Source organism: Pelodiscus sinensis, chromosome 5 (assembly GCF_049634645.1).
Source record: "Pelodiscus sinensis isolate JC-2024 chromosome 5, ASM4963464v1, whole genome shotgun sequence".
NCBI classification, from domain to species: domain Eukaryota; kingdom Metazoa; phylum Chordata; order Testudines; family Trionychidae; genus Pelodiscus; species Pelodiscus sinensis.
This window is the reverse complement of record NC_134715.1, coordinates 51,404,893-51,423,471: the sequence shown is the minus strand read 5'-3', so window position 1 is coordinate 51,423,471 and position 18,579 is coordinate 51,404,893. Positions and strand designations below refer to the sequence as shown.

Genomic DNA, 18,579 nt, shown 5'->3' with positions numbered 1-18,579 from the left:
TGTCCTAGGAAGTTGTGACATATGGTCTACATTCTTTTTCGTATTAATTTATACAAAATGACTGATTTAACAGATGCCTGAGTCATCTCACTAGAAATACTTGAAGAAAAATGTATAGTTGTTACTACTATTTGTTTTTTGTATCCTAGTAGCACCCAAAGGCCTCTATCAAATATCAAGTACCTGTTATACAAATAGATATGGTATGAGAGGAAAAACAAATTAACCCTCCCCACCACAAGTAGCTGTGGTGGTGCTGGCAGGTCTGACCGCCAGTAAAACATGCTATAATCTACTATCAATTTGAGACAAAATACAGGACTATGTAGCACTTTAAAGACTAACAGGATGGTTTATTAGATGATGAGCTTTCGTGGGCCAGACCCAGTTCCTCAGATGAAATAGTGGAAGAAAATAGTCACAACCATACATACCAAAGGATACAATTAAAAAAAAATGAACACATATGAAAAGGACAAATCAAATTTGAGAACAGAAGGGCGATGCGGGGGGGGGGGTGTAAATGTCTGTGAACTAATGGTATTAGAGGTGATAATTGGGGAAGCTATCTTTGTAATGGGTAAGATAGCTAGAGTCTTTGTTGAGACCCCCGCGTAGAGTGTAGAATTTTAGCATGAATGACAGTTCAGAGGATTCCCTTTCAAGTGCAGATTTAAAAGGCTTCTGAAGCAGGATGCAGATAATTAAGTCGTTGAGACAGTGTCCTTTCTGGTTGAAATGGCAAGAAACTGTTTTTTCTTTGTGATCCTGTCTAATATCTGTTTTGTGGGCATTGATCCTTTGGCGAAGTGTCTGAGACGTTTGTCCAGTGTACAAAGCAGACGGACACTTTCGGCACATGATAGCATAAATTATATTTCTGGATGCGCAGGAATATGTGTTCTTGATCTTATAACTCATTTGGTTAGGTCCAATAATGGTATCAGCAGAGTGAATATGTGGATAAAGCTGGCAACGGGGTTTGTTGCAAGGGAAGGTACCAGGGTTGGTATTAGTGTGGTATGTCCTGTGGTTGTTGGTGAGAATCATCTTGAGGTTAGGTGGTTGTCTATAGGAGACTATGGGTCTGTCTCCCAGAGCCTCTTGGAGTTTAGTATCCTGTTCCAGTATAGGCTGTAGTTTATTGATAATGTGTTGGACAGGTTTAAGTTGGGGGGTGTAGGTGATGACAGGTGGTGTTCTATTGTTGGTTTTCTTGGGTCTGTCTTGAAGTAGATGGTTTCTAGGTATTCGTCTGGCTTTTTCAATTTGCTTTTTTATTTTTCCGGGTGGGTAGTTGAGGTTTATAAATGCTTGGTAGAGATCCTGAAGTTTCTGGTCTCTGTCAGTGGGATTAGAGCAGATGCGATTGTATTGAAGGGCTTGGTTATAGATGATGGATCGTATGGTATGTGCTGGATGGGAGCTGGAAGCATGTAGGTAACTGTATGAGTCGGTGGGTTTTCTGTAGAGGGTGGTGTCTAATTTTCCATTGTTGATTTGTACTGTGGTGTCCAGGAAATGGATCTCTCGTGTAGAATGGTCCAGGCTGAGGTTAATGGTGGGGTGTAGGTTGTTGAAATCTCTGTGGAATGTCTCCATTGTTTCTTGGCCATGTGTCCAGATCATAAAGATGTCATCGATGTAGCGTAAGTAGAGAAGGGATAAAAGGGGACGGGAGTTGAGGAAACGTTGTTCTAGGTCAGCCATAAAGATATTAGCATACTGTGGGGCCATGCGTGTACCCATGGCTGTGCCGCTGATCTGGAGGTATAAGTTGTTCTCAAACTGGAAATAATTGTGGGTGAGAACAAAGTTACATAGGTCTGCTATCAGGTTGGCAGTGGTGTCCTCTGGGATAGTGTTTCTAATTGCTTGTAATCCGTCTTCATGTGGGATGTTCATGTATAGAGCTTCTACATCCATGGTGGCAAGGATGGTGTTATTGGGGAGGTTATCGATGTTTTGTAGTTTCCTTAGGAAGTCAGTAGTGTCTCGGAGATAGCTGGGGGTGTTGGTTGCGTAGGGTATGAGGAGAGAGTCTACATAGCTGGATAGACCAGTAGTGAGCATGCCAATACCAGAAATGATGGGACGTCTGGGGTGTCCAGGTTTATGGATCTTGGGAAGCAGATAGAACAATCCTGGTCGGAGGTCAGAAGATGTTTCTGTGTGGATTTGTTCCCGAGTAGCTGTGGGGAGGCTTTTAAGGAGACAGTGTAGTTTCTTTTGGTATTCTGAGGTGGGATCAGAGGAGAGAAAATGTGGTTTTGGAGAGTTGTCTGGTTGCCTCCTGGTTATAGTCGGCCTTATTCATAATGACCACAGCACCCCCTTTGTCAGCTGGTTTGATTACAATGTCCAGGTTGTTTTTGAGACTCTGGATGGCATGGTGTTCAGCGCGGCTGAGATTGTGTGTTGCTTGTTGTCGTTTGCGAATAATGTCAATCTGTGCGTTGTTGCAGAAGCTTTGTATATAGAAATCCAGATTGTAATTCCGACCGTCAGGGGGAGCCCATATAGAATTATTTTTCCTTTTGTGTTGATGGGGGGATCTGGTAGGTCAGATTGATGTTCATTGGTGGTTTGGAAATATTCTCGGAGGCGGAGGCGGCGAAAAAAAGCTTCAAGGTCACCACAAAATTGTATCCAGTTTGTGGGGGATGTGGGGCAGAAAGAGAGTCCCCGGGACAAGACAGACTCTTCTGCTGGATTGAGTTTGTAGCTGGAGAGGTTAACAATATTATCCGGTGGGTTGAGGTAGTTGCTTTTGTAGCCTGAGGTGTGGAGCAGTATTTGATCTGAGGAAGTGGGTCTGGCCCACGAAAGGTCATCACCTAATAAACCATCTTGTTAGTCTTTAAAGTGCTACATAGTCCTGTATTTTGTTTCAGCTACACCAGGCTAACACGGCTACATTTCTATCAATTTGAGAGTGAGTCTGTCTGTTCAGGAACCCTGAAATAATTAGAGCTAGGAACACCACCAAACTTCCCAACTCTCTGCCCTGATTCCGACACCCCCCTGCCTTGAGCTCACCACAACCCCACGTCCGTGCCCTGACTCCTGCCCCATCCTACCCCCAGCAGTCCAGAACAGACTTTCGTTAATGGAGAGTCCATCTAGTCAGAGTAGTGAAGGCTCCCTCCGCTCTAAAGATGACACACTACTGGTCCTAAGCTTCTTAGTGCAAGAAAAGCAGAACTCCCCAAGCTATTGAAAGGTTTTGTTCTTAAGGGCCATGGGAGCAGTATGGAACACATTTCAACATTAATCAGCTGATGATCATGCCTCACTCTTAGCAGCTTCTTTTGCAACCTTCCAATCACTTTTGAACTGACCAAGTGTCAGTAGTTCCCCAAAGAATTAAGCCAGTAAAATTGGTAATGTTTGAAAACATTGCCTTGAGAAAGTGAATAATAAAAATTTGTGTAAAACTTACCACTGCTTCAAACACTGAGAGGAAGTGAAAAGGCTAGAGAAATTATCTATTTAGATGAACAGAATTAAGGGCTTTTCTCTGCTCTCTCTTGCCTGTACTACTATTCTACCATTTATGGTAACTCTCAAGTATTCCATTATACAGTTTTTGTTGGAAAGAATGGCATACAAAATAGTCAGATCTACGGTAGGCTTTTTATGGGGAAAAATTACAGTAGTAGAGAAATTATAGTAGCTGAGTGGAATAACTCTGATCGGGTGGGCCCTCAGTTGCCTTAGAATAGTCTGGACAGCAGCCAGTTTCTTGACCTTTTAGAAGGAAAAACAAAACACAAAACCATATTTTGTTGCCTGGTTATTTTCTTAAGTTTGATGATGGATTTGAGGTTTTATCAGATTGCTACCTCTCTATACTATTCTTGCATAGTCATCTGTAATATTGCTTTTTGTATGTTCCGCTGTGGTCTCCAAGGGTGCGTCTACACTGCACTCATAGCTCAAAAAAAGCTATGCAAATTGCGTAGCTTATTTCGAGTCAATTTCAAAATAGCTTATTTTGAAATTTGGAACTGTCTACACAGCACTTATTTCAAAATAAATTGCTATTCTGAAATGTCCCTTACACCTTGTGGAATGAAGTTTACAGAGACATTGGAATAGTGAGCCCGTGATATTTCAAAATAATCAGCGTGCTCAAAGGACACAGAATAGCTATTTTGGGATACCTTCGGTATCCTGGAATGGTGCTGCAGTGTAGACGTAGCCCAAGGATATTTGTGGTTCTGTGCAAGCCCTGCTTTGGAATGTTGTATTAGAAACTCAAATTTCAGTGTGGACAATAGAGCAGAAGAATATTTGCAGTTTAGGTTGCAGATTAAATTCCTCTCTGTTTCAGAGTTCAAGTGAACTCATGTGCCATGAACAGCAAAGTGGGGCTAAGAGTGTTGTGTTTTGTATGACACATGAAAGTAGTTTATAGAGTGAACTCTAAGAGTCCCTTTAAGTTGTTAAAATAAGGCTTTGTATTTATGCATTTTTGGTCTAGACACAGAAAGGATAGGGCTGGAGGCAGGAAACGGATTGCCATCTTGGAAATTTAATGATCAGCTCTTTCCTTGTGATGTGTGTGGAAAAGTGTTTGGTCGACAGCAGACATTGTCCCGACATCTCTCACTGCACACAGGTAAATCACACACTTTGACATTCTCATGTACAATGTCATGCTAGATTGTAACAAAAAAAACATGAGGGAAGTTTCACTGCAGGGAAACATAATATTGTAGAAAGAGCCATCCTCTGTTTCCTTCACTTGAGGTGAAGACAGGCGGTCAGATGGGAATTTGTCCAATTGCCTGGTTCTGACAATATCAGACAACCTTTTGGTCACTGCCAATTAAGCAAGCCTGTGAACAGGGCTCTAACGAGAGGAGGAAAATTGTAATTTGCTTTGTTTTTTGTCTGACAGGCTCTTTAAACATCAATGACCAGCTGAGGAGCCACCCCATAATGTTTGAAATATTAGTCCCTTGGATGTTCAACATGAACTTTTAGCTCCAGAGAAAAGAGTAGAGGATGACTCTCTTTTTTTTTTTTCAACATCCTTTTCCATAAAATCAGTGGAACTAGCTCTAGTAAAATCAGCTGAGGATCTGACTCTATGCCCGGTAGTTCTATACAGAGGATTTGTCTAATCAGAGGTTGTAGTCCGTGTATGGGGCATATGTTTTTGGAAGAATACCTCAAACTCAGGCCAAAGGACAAATGTGTTGCGATGCAAGAATGTCAGACATAGTTCGGAAATATTAGCATAATGCTGGTACAGATAGTATCACTTAGTGTGGCCATGCTAGAAAAGTCTCAAATGGTGTTTTCTGAGATTTTTGTCTTAAAGATTCTGAATTTCTCTCTGTTAACCCTGGTACAATGTATTATTCTATTCCAAAAGCAGTGAAACAGCTCTTCTGAAAGAGGAAAGGCTTTAAAAGCAATTTAATATTTAGTTGTTTTTAAAAACTCCAGTAAATACAAAATAAGACCTGCTGTGTGCCATGACTTCGTTGCCAATATTGAGATAAAAAAATCAGTTAACTTTTTTTATTTGTAAAAATTGTGAGGCATCGGAAACTGCTGAAGAATTTGGTTTGGATTGCATTTTATTGTTTTTCGAGATGTTTTGACTTTCTTCTGTTCAGAACTTGACTACCTGTGCAGACTTTTTTCCAAGTTTTGGTACATAAACATCAAACACTATAGTTAGAAAGACAGATAAAATACTCACACAGTCATCTGTAGGAACTTCAACTCTGCTGAAAAAAATAGTGCTAGGTGAAGAAACTCATTGCACATTACTGACCTAAATCTATAATGGCCAAGGGGGAATTACACCACTATTCGACAGCATAAAAAGTTTTGTAATAACATCATACAATCTTTATACCAAATTTCAAAAACCCTCTTAAGTAATCTGAAATCGGGTTAGCTTTATATAGATTATTATTGTGAACCTTGATAACTTTTTGAAATTTTCTAACCTCCAAAACATGTCAACCTGGGTGATTCCAAAAGCTACTCAGACTTTGTAACCCAAGGCACTAAGTATTTGCAGATTTGAAATGAGGTTCTTTCTTAAGACTGATACACATATTCAAGATTATTTTTTGTTTTTCAGAAGAGAGAAAATATAAATGCCATTTGTGCCCCTATGCTGCTAAGTGCCGTGCTAATCTGAACCAGCACCTGACTGTCCATTCTGTGAAGTTGGTGAGTACAGACACTGAGGACATTGTCAGCGCTGTCACTTCTGAAGGCAGTGGAAAGAAGCACTCTTACTATTACAGGTGAGGACCGTAGAAGGCTGTACATGAGACCAGAATCCAAATGCCTTATCTGTCTGTCTGCTTGCTAAAGACAAACTATGCGGATGATCCTTTTTTGTTTGAAAGTAGAATGTGACTGAAATATTTTCTCTTGGTTAATTCTAGGTTCAGCAACAAAACCCAGAATGCTTCCAGACTTTGCTAGGCACTTTGAAAAACTGTGCACTTTTTAAATGGCTTTAAAAGGCAGACAAGCCCTTAAACACCTCGTGAACTTTTACCACAAGTACAACATACATCTAATAAGTTCCCTTTTGTGTATGAGAGGTTACTAGCATGTACACGTCTGATAATTGATAGGGCCTTCCATTTGACTCAGTTAGCTCAGTCATTTCAATCAAAATGCATGTAATAAATACACAAATTTCATCTATTTTATTACTCTCTTTGATTGCCTTGGGCAGATAGGTCTTATAATTCAACTACCTATGAAACAATGTTTCCATATAAATAAGGCCAAAATAATGAAGGTGAGAACGAGAGCATTCAGAAAGCTCTTGATGATAAAAGAATGGTACAGACAACAATTGTGTTGGGCAGGCATTTTTATTGATATAAACACTATAACATTTTCTTCTAGCATTGATGTGAATCCTAGTGTCCATATAGACTACAAGATCACTCTTATTTCAATCTAAGTGATAGCAACAGATTTAATTAGACAGAGAAATCAGAAATACACAAGCCATGTTAGATTATCTTGTCCATCCCTTTGCAAGTGCAAGCCTGTTTTCAGTGTTCTTGCTTTGTTTTAAATGTCAGTGCTTTAATTAAAACAAAAGGAAGATAGTATAAAGAAAGTTAAACTATAAGTTCCTATTACCTCTGAACATAATTTTTAAAAAATCTGCTAGTTGAGAAATTTGAATCAGCGCTGATTATGTGCATGGTGGTAATTGCCTTTGTCCAGTCAAGCAGAAGGAATCCCTGAACCCATTTTTGCTTGATAGTATTCAGAAAGCCAGGCAGTTCTGCAGGAGATCCTGATTTAACATGGGACTGTTTCCTGAGCTTGAAAATGGCTCCTGGAGTGTGCAGTTTGTCAGTATACCAGCTCTCTTAAACATCTTGGCAAGACTGCAGCACATCTTATTGCCCAAAGGATTCAGCTAGGTGATGTGCAGCATCTGGAATGTGTAGTTGTTAATTAATTTTATGATTATTTAGCATCATTATAGCATGTTTGGGATTGTTGCATTGGGCCTCCCTTTAATCAGGTTGGCATGGCCATCGGTTTAGAGGCAGCTCACCAGGCAAAAGAATTTTCCATTGAAAATTCAACAGTACAGAAGAGAAGAAATTAGTGATGCAAAAATTTTCTTATGAAAATAAGTAGAAGGTTTGTACATTTGCTCAGTGATTTTTTTTAATGTTCCTTATTCTCTCTCTAATTCCCTTCTGTCTGCAGCTGTCATGTATGTGGATTTGAGACTGAGATGAATGTCCAGTTTGTCAGTCATATGTCCCTTCATGTGGATAAAGAGCAGTGGATGTTTTCTATTTGCTGTACAGCCTGTGATTTTGTCACCATGGAAGAATCAGATATGAAGGCTCATGTCAGCACCAAGCACACAGGTGATGCTCCAACATTTTCTGCTCCTGTGATCTCTCTTCTCCCTACCCCCATTTTTCAGTGCAATCATTCACACTTCATATCAGCACTCCTGTCCTCCCCTGAAATTCTTACTAATTATGGTCATGATCCCACAGTGTTGAAGTTACCTCACGCCTCCCAGGTAAGAAGTCTGCTTGGGAATATTACCTTGCAGTCAGGGTACATAAATAAAGGACTATTATGAAGTTAAAATTGTCAAAATTGCAAGTTATTGTTTTCTTTATTATTTAGATTTCTTTACTTTTGATTTCTGGGTGTTAACTACATGCCCCGGTTTGCAAGTGTATAATAAACTAGAACTGTACTAAGCTGAGACAATACGTGGATTTTGTTTCCTTCCCACAGTCTCTCTGCCTGGGAAACTTTGTTGCTATTTAGCTAGAACTCTGATTCAGTAACTAAATTAATGTGGCTGTTGTTTTACTGTCCCAACATCATATTAAATAGTTGAATAGGTCATGATTTTTAGCTTCTGTGTTTCTCTGGTTTTATTCAGCTATCAGCAAAAGAAAGAACTGTACATTACCTCTGATTAATGGTAATTTTCAAATCACACATATTTATTCCAAGTAATGAAGCCTGGCATCATGTAAGGAGAGGAAAATTAGAATACTCTTAATTTCTCTCTCAGTCACTAGTCATAAAGATTTTTTCATCAGACACTAGCAGACAATTTTGTAGGCAATTATATTAGGGAGAATTGAATTCAGCTGTGTTTTTCATCACTGAATTGGCTCTGCAGTTCCATCAGGAATAAAATTGGATTTTCCCACCCTCAGCTTGCAAATAAATGCAACTATAAAAATATGAAGTCAGTGCTCGTGCAAAGTTCTGGTATGATCCCCATCTCCATAATATATGAACACCTCACACAAATTTTGAATGTGTCCTTACAAAACCCTTTATAATTATCCCCCTTTTACAGATGAGGAAAATGGAGATTGTCACATGGAAAATCTGTAGCAGGGCTAGGAAATGACTCCAGATCTGCTGCGTCCCATTCTAGTGTCTTAAGGCTTGGAGCATTTACCAGTGAAATAACATTATGACTTAAAAGTATGCTGAAAGCACATGTATTGTTGACATAGAAAATGCCTTTAAACACTCACTGTTCTGCCCAGACAAACCCATTGGCTGTGTCTACACTGGGCCACTTATTCCGGAAAATCAGCCGCTTTTCCGGAATAAGCTGCGAGCTGTCTACACTGGCCCTTGAATTTCCGGAAAAGCAACGATGTTCTACTGTACAAAATTAGCCGCTATTCCGGAAAAACTATTCTGCTCCCGCTCGGGCATAAGTCCTTATTCTGGAACACTGTTCCGGAAAACGGCCAGTGTAGACAGCCCAGTAGTCTTTTCCGGAAAAAAGCCCCGATCACGAAAATGGCGATCGGGGCTCTTTTCCGGAAAAGCGCGTCTACATTGGCCACAGACGCTTTTCTGGAAAAAAGGCTTTTCCGGAAAAGCAGCCTGCCAATGTAGACGCTCCTTTTCCGGAAAAACTAAAAACGGAATAGTATTCCGTTTTAAGCATTTCCGGAAATTCATGCCAGTGTAGACACAGCCATAAGGTATACAGTTTTAGCTCTACCCAAGTGATCTGTGAAGCTTTCAGTAATTAGTGGGAGATGTGTTCCTAGAGTGTTGTGTATAATGCTGAAAAATACTTTTTAAAATGTTAAATATTGAAAAACTGTATTTAAACTATATTTATGTGGTAAGCACAAGTAACTTTGCTTGTTTCCATTATTCTTCTACACAAGCCTGAATTTATTCCTAGGACTTCATTGCTGATGTCATAAATGGTAGAGTGCTGCATTCTCAGACAGACACCAGAAAATATTTTTTTGGAGATTTATATGCATCTATACTATACTCTCTGGAATCATCTGTTATCTTAGGTTGTCTGTCTTTTTGTTAAAAGCTCATATTATTTTAGACTGAATTAGGAAATGCCTCTGTTGCACATTTTTGTTCTCTAAGTAGCTCAATCACCCATAGAGCAAGTTATCACTCTTTTACTTCTTCCTCTATCCCAGTCTTCCTGAATAATACTATAGCCATTTGAACCCATATTTTAAAAAATGAGGCCCAAGATCAGTGTGCAGATGCATACGGGTAAACACAGATAGGTAGGTAATAAACCTTTTTGGTATATTTGCCCAATTTATGCATATGATTTCTGCAATATGCAGATATGAAATTACACCTGCATTTTCTCTGAGAAGCAGGGGCTGCCATTTTTTTTTACAAAATGAAGCCCCTAAAATGTTTCTACCTTAGTGTTCTGCATATCTTTGTGGAACTTAAATTCAAACTTAGAAATTACCTTATGCATCTGTCTGTTCTCTGTAAACATGGATTAGAGGTACTTATTGTTAGTTATATATTTTATGGTCCATCACTGGACTGGGCAAGACTGTACAAAAGTCTCCAGCTGAACTTAAACGTGGTAGGGCTTCAGGGGAAACTCACACTCTGAGGATGGATCTCTCTAACATACTCTGTTTAAAAAAATAATTTCAGAGCTCCAATTTCTCCACATCTTTCTTGAAATGTGGTGCCCAGAACTGGACACAATACTCCAATTGAGGGCGTACCCATTGGTCTCATGAGCCTCAGGCTTTCCACCCCCAGGAGCCAGATGTGTTGGCCACTTCCAGGGCACAGTGTGGTGCCCCAGGACAGTCAGGCACCAGGCAGCCTGTCTTAGTGCTGCTGATCAGGAATTGCCCAGGTAAACCTGAGCCTTGGCCACTGTGACCCCCTCTCAAACCCAGAGCCACCCTCCTGTACCTCAAACCTGTCATATTTAGCCCCATCACAAAGCCCATCCCTGCAGCTGAGAGCCTGTACCCCCTCCTGCATCTGAATCTTCAAGCCTCAGCCCCTCCTCAAACCTGGAGCCCCCTCTCACATACCAAACCCCTCATCACCAGGTCCACCCCAAAGCCTCACCCCTTCCTGCTCACCAAAACCCTCCCTCAACCTGCTGTCCCCTCCTGTATCCCAAATCCCTCACCCCTAGCCCCACTCCAAAGCCCACACTCCTAGCCAGACCCTCACCCCTCTCATACCCTAACCACCTTCCTTAGCCCAGCACTTTTATTTAGAGTTGAACCCCCATGTGCAGAATGACTCTTAATATGAGATCCATCACCTCCACATTGGTGCACATAACGAATGTAATTCTGCACGTGGACATAAAAAATTGGAGGGAATGCTGGTCACCTAGTCCAACTCCCTGCCCTGGTAAATCCATGTTGATTCTTCCTGATCACCTTCTCCTCAAGTGTTTCAAAATGGATTCCTTGAGAACATACTCCATGATTTATAAAGGGGCTGAGATGAGACTGACCTGTCTGTAGTTCCCCAGATTCTCCTTCCTTTTTGTAAAGATGGGCATTACATTTGCCTTTTTTCCAATGATCTAGGACCTCCCCCAATCACCACAAGATTTTGAAGATCATGGCCAATGGCTTTGGAATACCATCAGCCAACTATCAGGACCCTCAGATGCTTTAAATCTGGTCCTATGGATTTGTGCATGTCCAGTTTTATGGAGTCATTGTGCTTTAAATGTTCTTTTTTGGGTTCAGTAAGCAATGCTCATGGCACAGATGTTAAGAAGCCCTTAATTTTATACAGATGTGTTTTATTCTGAGCATGATTTCTAGGCAAAGTCACCATTTCATCCCTAAGAGGAACAATGGAGAAAACTGAAGAGTTTGTATTAGACATATATTAAAGTAACTGAAGTGGTTGAAAAGGCAAAGAATAACGTTTTGAAAAAGACAAGCTATGGGTTTTTCTGTCTGTCTTTGATTTTTCTTTGTTTGTTTTGAATGTTTCCAAATGTGATATCAAATCCAGTTTTACAAATATTTGTGTATTTGGTTGTTTTCTGATGGCTCTATCATAAAAATATTTTCCATTCATCATATTGAATTCAGTTATTTGGGTGCCAATCTGGCAAAAACCTGTGCTCAAGTTTACCCTAACTATTACTTAATGGAACTACTCATATGTTTAGCGTTATTAAGCCCATGCTTTACTGTTTACAGGATAACCTTTCTTAACTAAGTTCCTTACCATATACACAGGAATAGGGTTTTTAGTTAGGCTTTCCTGAAGCTGAGTAGACTGAGGCACAAGCAGATCTAATAATTTGTCTGTTGCCTAATACAGTTAATTGCTGATTATTACCCAAATTCTCCTTGCTACCAGTCCATTGCTATAACATCTAGATAATCTAATCTCCATACTTAGCATGTATTACAGTTCTGAACTACCCCCCTGGAAATGTTATGTGCCTATTGTACATACAGGTTTTGAATCAGTCAGAGATTTCATGTATGCTGTTAGATGAAGGCTGTGTTTGTTTGCTTTTTCCTAAAATTAGTTTTTCATCATTAAAAGGTTCTAATCATAACCAGACCTTCAGAGAAAACTACTAATTTCATGATCCAGCAACAGAAAGTTTTTCTATAAACTCCATCTTTGTAACACAAGCTATTATACAGTTGTCAACAACCCAAATTTATTTCAAATGTACTTTGTTGTGCTATGCAGCAGATGACTAAAGTACTTTTAGTTTTAGATTCCTAAGCAGAAAGCACTGGATATTTACAGATATTTGGGCAACTAAAGATGAAAATTAAATCAATGGCAGTAAGCCACCTAAGCACATCTGGAAATCTCACTAGCTACTTATCTATGTACATAGGCACCTTAAGTACCTTCAAAATTTGGTCCTAGATCATTAACACCAGAGAAAAGGCTGAAGAGAAATTTTAAAACGCACAAGGCTTCTGATCTTTCCTCTCTGCCAGGATGCCAAACTCACCAGTGGCCTGATTAGAATTACACCAGTAATGAATGTGATCCCTTGTATTTTGTCTGTACCAACACTAATGCCTTGCAAATGTTTATGGTTCTGTCTCTTCCCTTTGGTGCTCTGTAAAAGTCTGGAACACCAATGGAATGAAAAATAGCACTGCCTGTGGACCTATGTCTACACTACAGAGTTTTTTCAGAAAAACGTCCGTTTTTCCAAAAAAGCTTCACTTACATCCACACTGCAATTGCGTTCTTTTGGGAAAAAATAGATAGAACTGAGGGGGTTTTCCCAACATTGGTAAACCTCTTTCTATGAGAAAGAAGCCTTTTTCCGAAAGAGCTCCTTCAGAAAAAGACGTGTATGGATGGGGAAGAAGTTTTCTTTCTAAAGAAGAGGAAAAAGGAAAAAGCACAGGTGCCCTGGTGGCCACTCAGTCCATAATAATCACAGCTTAAATGTGAGATTGCGTCCATTCAGTGTGGATGCTCTCTTTCAAAAGAGAAAAGCCTTTTCCGAAAGAAGCCTGCAGTCTATACATAGCCTGGGACAGAAGTAGTAATTAGAGAGAGACAAAGACTCAAATTGCAAGGAAATTCTACTCATGAGAATGAGTGAAGTGGGCTGTGAGATTTTTCTCCTTTCTCCCCTCTCTCCTAAATTAACCAAATGGATAACTACTAAGTATAGGGAAAGTATAGCTGGAATAACCATGAGGTAGAAATACCTGTGTCTTCTGAGGTGATGTAAAAACATAACCTAAAGGAGTTTAATAAACTAACAAAAAAAATCCTATTAGGCTGTAAATGTTATGCTAATTAGGAAAATTCCTTTGACCTTTCTTAATTTGGTAGTGGGACAAAATTACACATTTTCTTCCCATTGCCAAGGTAGACTGAAAGTCAACAGAGGAAAATTTGTAGGTGCACCGTTATAAACTCTTGTATTTCGAGACTAGCCTTATTGAAGGGAGGCAATTTAACCATGATGCTTAAGAACAAACTGATTTATACTAAACAAACTCATCTGTGAGTTCAAAATAACTTTGTTTCACATTTTAACATGTGGCTTTTTTAAAAATATCAGTACACATAACAGGAAATCTATGATAGAGTTTGAGTTTTTTCCCTTATGCTATTGGCCAAGTGGACTTTATTCTTGTTTTTTAGTTGAAGAGAGGAAGACACCCAGTGAATCAAATAGCCCTTCTTCATCTTCCCTGTCAGCACTTAGTGATTCTGCCAACAGCAAAGAAGATGCAGATATCACCCAAAAAAACAAAGGTTCAAACAACCTCCTAGTAATTTCCGTAGTGCCTGGTAGCCAGACCTTATTGAACACTGAAGAGAAATCAGAAAAAGGTAAAAGCTGATTAAACAGACAAACTCCCTTCTTTTAGGCAAGGGAACTGGATGGATTTTGAGTTATGTGTCTGTATTTCATTTTTCAGGTTTTGAATGTGTTTTCTGTAACTTTGTCTGCAAAACAAAAAACATGTTTGAGCGCCATTTGCAAATCCACCTGATTACACGGATGTTCGAGTGTGATGTGTGCCACAAGTTCATGAAAACACCTGAACAATTAATGGAGCACAAGAAATGCCACACTGTCCCCACCGGTGGGCTCAAGTAAGGAAAGCAAGTACACAAACTTTTACTGTGTTAAGCATCTCCAATACTCTGGGGATAGGAGGTAAAGGAAATAAATTAGAAGGGGTTAATGTTCGATGATTCAGATTCAGAGCTACTATTTTAATCTTTTATTGGGTAACATAGCCCAAGCCACTGTCCCCTAGGTTAAATGTAGTTTATTAATTATTAGTTGTTGTTATTATTATGTGTTACTATCATCCCTAGAAGCCCTAATTGTGAACCAAGATCCCAATGTGCTAGATATAAGACAAACACTGTTCTTGCCCCACAAAGCTCACAATTTCAATATAAGACTAGAAACAACAACTGGATATAGACAAGTCAGACAGAGCACAAGGAAACAGTGCTGGACAACATGGTAGACTGTGGTCTCACATACCAGCTGCCTAACTGTTGCTAAGTATATTGTAGGCATCATGGCAAAGGATAGTTTAGAACCAGCCACTGGTTTTGAAAGCAAAAGTAGTGGATACAACAAATAGGGTTACCAGGTGGCTTCAAAAAAAAATCCCGGACACACTTGATCTCAGATGGGCTGGGGGTGGGGGGAGAGGGCCTGGCCAGGGGAGATAGGGAGGAAGAGGTGAGGAGAACCAGCCAGCGGGAAGCAGGGCTGGCTGGGGGGAGCGAGGCTGGCTGGGAGGTGGGGGAAGAATCGGCCAGCAGGGAGTGGGACTGACCCAGGCACATGCAGATCTCAGGGCGCTGCCTATCCCGCACATGGTCCCAGCGAAGCACGAGCAAGTCCAGCCCCAGGGATTCCCTCCTGCCCCCATGTTGCATAGCTGCGTACTGCCTGGCTGGCAGACACGCTCACGCAGTGTGAGCACGTCTACCAGCCAGGCAATATGCAACTATGTACTGATACTCCTAACAATAATGTAATTTACCTAATTAGAAAATACCGGACATTTTATATGTCCGGTATTTTCTCAATTTGTTTCCGGGACAGAACCTTCAAATACCAGACTGTCCAGTTCAAAACTGGACACCTGGCAACTGTAGCCACAAATGTAATGGATGACAACTTATTTCACTTAGTTTGCAAGCTGCCTTTCAAAGGAAAAGTGAAAGAAAAAATATGGAAAAAAAAAGGCAGAGCAGTTTTTGCTATTCGGTTAGCTCAGATGAAGTATGCAAGCTTTTGTTTAGATAACGAGGTATAAAGTCATTCTAACTCTTCCAAAGATTTTACAGCCTTTTTCTGTTCCTAATGAAAGACAATCTTCATCGGTAATCATGCATGTTTTTGTTTTCAAAGTGAAAAAGTGTTTGTATCACAAAACTTTGTATCCCTTATTTTTGTCTCCTTTTAACAATTATTTTTTGGGAGAAGAGGTTATGTTCTTATAGTAAATACACAAGACTCCTTCCCCCTCCCCCTTAGTATCTGAGAAAATGTCCTTTTTACAAATGCAGCTGAATAACAGAAACCGATATTGTCCAGTGTTTTGATTTGGGCTTTTTACCTATCCAAGTATCTTTTCAGTTCTAAGTCATTTTTGTTGTCTTCTCTAGCTGCTTGAGTATTGAATACATTGTTGCCCCATCACTTTTTGTTTCATATTATTCATTTTGTTTTCTGTTACAAATTCAGAATCTGTAAATGTAACAAGGAAGGTAATAGTTTAGCTGTGCATTTGTATACATGTTCCCTCAGTTATTTCTTACATTACAGTATTGTTTTTAAATTATAGGCCTGTCACAGGTTTTAATAATCAATTTATAAATTATAGCATGACCAGTAACACATACTTTCCAAATATCCTGATAGCCTCTGTTAATACAGTATGTTTTTGGACCATTTGAGCAGATTAACTTGCTTCAAAAGATATTTTTAATAATATGAGGCAGGAAAAAAAAGGCTTTGCCTGAGCTGCAATTGAGAGATCAAGCAGAGGTCACAGAAATGTCCTTACAATGTAATAGACTGTAAATGTCCAAATTACTTTTGTGATCAAACTACTTACTATGTATTTCCTGTTCATAATGTAGATAATGCAATTTTTTTGTTCATAGTGGAGGACAGTGGAAGAGTTTCAGAATTGCCCAGGAAAAGTACAGATTAATGTAGGTGTGTCTGAGCTGGACATTCGTTACTCATCTGTTCCTTTCACCAATCTTCCTTTTAAGAAAGCTTCATACACTTTTTTAAGAAACAAGTGTTGTCCTTTGAGAACTGTCTATACAGACCTTTATTTTTAGAGTGCACATAAACCATTGTGTCAAAGTTGGAACCCTCAGGCAAGCAGTGACTGTTGGGTATCCAGGAATATGCCTTCACTGGGATAAACATTCAATGTGATGTTATATAAGGGCTCCTGTTGCATTCCTCTGGTTGTTTCAACCACTTCAGGCAATAAGGTTGGAACTGTTTCAATCGTGAGTGGGGGGCAACACACCAGAACTTCTTGCCTCCCTCCTTTTGTTGTATTTGTTGACCAAATGACTGTTGGTGTATTGTAAATGTTCACATTAATACTAGTCTGGTTTAGTTTTCGTTAGCGATAAGGTAAGCCAATTTTAGTTTTAGATCTGTGCATTGTGCATTTCAGTGGATTGGTTCCATCTGCCAGTCAGACTCCTGTATCAAGCTCAATAGTTCCATCAGTCACGGGTCTGTATTTGGTTCTGATGTGATGACTGAATCTGGGAAGAAAACCAGATTTAGACAGCGTGCATCTTGCAAAAACAAGACATCTGTCTCAGATGCACATACCAGTTGCCTTTTGTGCCTGGATGTAATCTATGCTGAATCTATTCTCTGTGCTAGGAAAAACCGTGAATCTTGACTCAAGTCTTCCTGATGTAAGGAGCTTTGAAGGTTTCTCAGGTTAGCGCTGACAGACGAGGTGGATGAGGTAATATTTTTTATTGGACCAATTTCTGTCAGAGAGACAGATATGCTTTCAAGCTACATACTGCATACATAAGGCTAGCTGTGGCAGTCCAGCTAACTCATCTCCTGGTCCTTCAGTTACACAGTGAAGAGGCAAGTTGAGAACTGGATGCGATAAAAAGCTATGCTCTAAAAGCATCCAAGAAACTCAAAGAGATTTAAATATCAAAATAAGCTTGTACTTTTCTGCTTCCTGTTCAGCACTGTGCATGCGGGGGGGAGGGAAGCGGCGGGGAAAGATGAGGAAAACCATTATTTCTCCAGTTTCTATCCAACTCCAGGAAACAATCTAAGATTCTGATCCAAAGTGGAGTCAGCAACAAGAGAGGCCAGTATAAGTGATGCTTTGACATCAGAATCCTTGGTTCTAGTACAATTAATTGCTTTGGCATCCTCACTGCAGGGCTGCTTTTTTGGATCAGCATCTTTTTATGGACCAAGAATATTGATTGGTTGCTACTATCCATCTGTACTTTCATTAGTCATTATCTTCCTCCCTATGTTTAAAGGTAATTTGGTTAGATAAAATTGAATCTGAGTGTATTCTTCCTAGATTGTTTATTTGTAGATGTAACAAGTCTATGAGGGTGTGTCTACACAGCACCCTAAACTCAAAATAAGATACACAATGTGCACTACTTAAATTGTGTATCTTATTTCAAATCTATTTGAAAATAGTGCACTATCTTGAGACATCCCTTAACCCTTGTGGAAAAAATATTTTAAAATAATTAGTGGCTTGTGTAGATGCAGGGTAGCTATTTCAGGATACCGAGATATCCCGAAATATCTCCGCCGTGTAGATATACCCTGAGAGAGAAGATACCTGCTCAGAAATTGCCTCAAATGGAGTACATTTTCTGTATCTGTAAGGCTGTCAGCAAGTGCTCTAGTCATACTTTTAATTAATTAATTTTAGCTTGGCAGGTAGATCTAAAGCAAGTTTGGGAGACAGTTCTGCAATCTTTATTTAATTCTAGCAGGTGAGGCCTATCATCGACCGGGCAAAGTCATTTTGTGTAGATTACACTTATAGGAAAGTTCAAGACATTAGTAAAACACACTATGATATAAATTTAATGTGCTGGCATAAGGGAAGTAAAAGAACAGTTTTAAATTTGTAGGATTTCAACTTCAAACATTCTTCATTTGTTGAATAATTGCCATATATGGTACATTTGAATCAGAAACTTGTAAAGCTTCCATTACTCTTTCCATAACTAATTTGAATTATTTTGTGATTTGTAACCATAAAAATT

The 18,579-nt window shown here is 39.6% G+C and overlaps 1 protein-coding gene across 8 annotated transcripts in view; it reads left to right on the top strand.

The window, feature by feature from the left end:
- ZNF827 (zinc finger protein 827) overlaps nt 1–18,579 on the top strand; it is a 146,266-nt gene that overhangs the window by 119,171 nt on the left and 8,516 nt on the right. For 5 of the 8 annotated variants that reach the window (XM_075929980.1, XM_075929976.1, XM_075929977.1 and 2 more), the window contains 5 exons: nt 4,487–4,624; nt 6,110–6,278; nt 7,726–7,892; nt 13,939–14,130; nt 14,220–14,397. In XM_075929980.1, coding sequence (XP_075786095.1) covers nt 4,487–4,624; nt 6,110–6,278; nt 7,726–7,892; nt 13,939–14,130; nt 14,220–14,397 — 844 coding nt within the window. Of the gene's footprint in view, nt 1–4,486; nt 4,625–6,109; nt 6,279–7,725; nt 7,893–13,938; nt 14,131–14,219; nt 14,407–18,579 lie in introns of all 8 variants that reach the window. The other 3 variants (XM_075929982.1, XM_075929981.1, XM_075929978.1) reach the window with 2 other exon arrangements.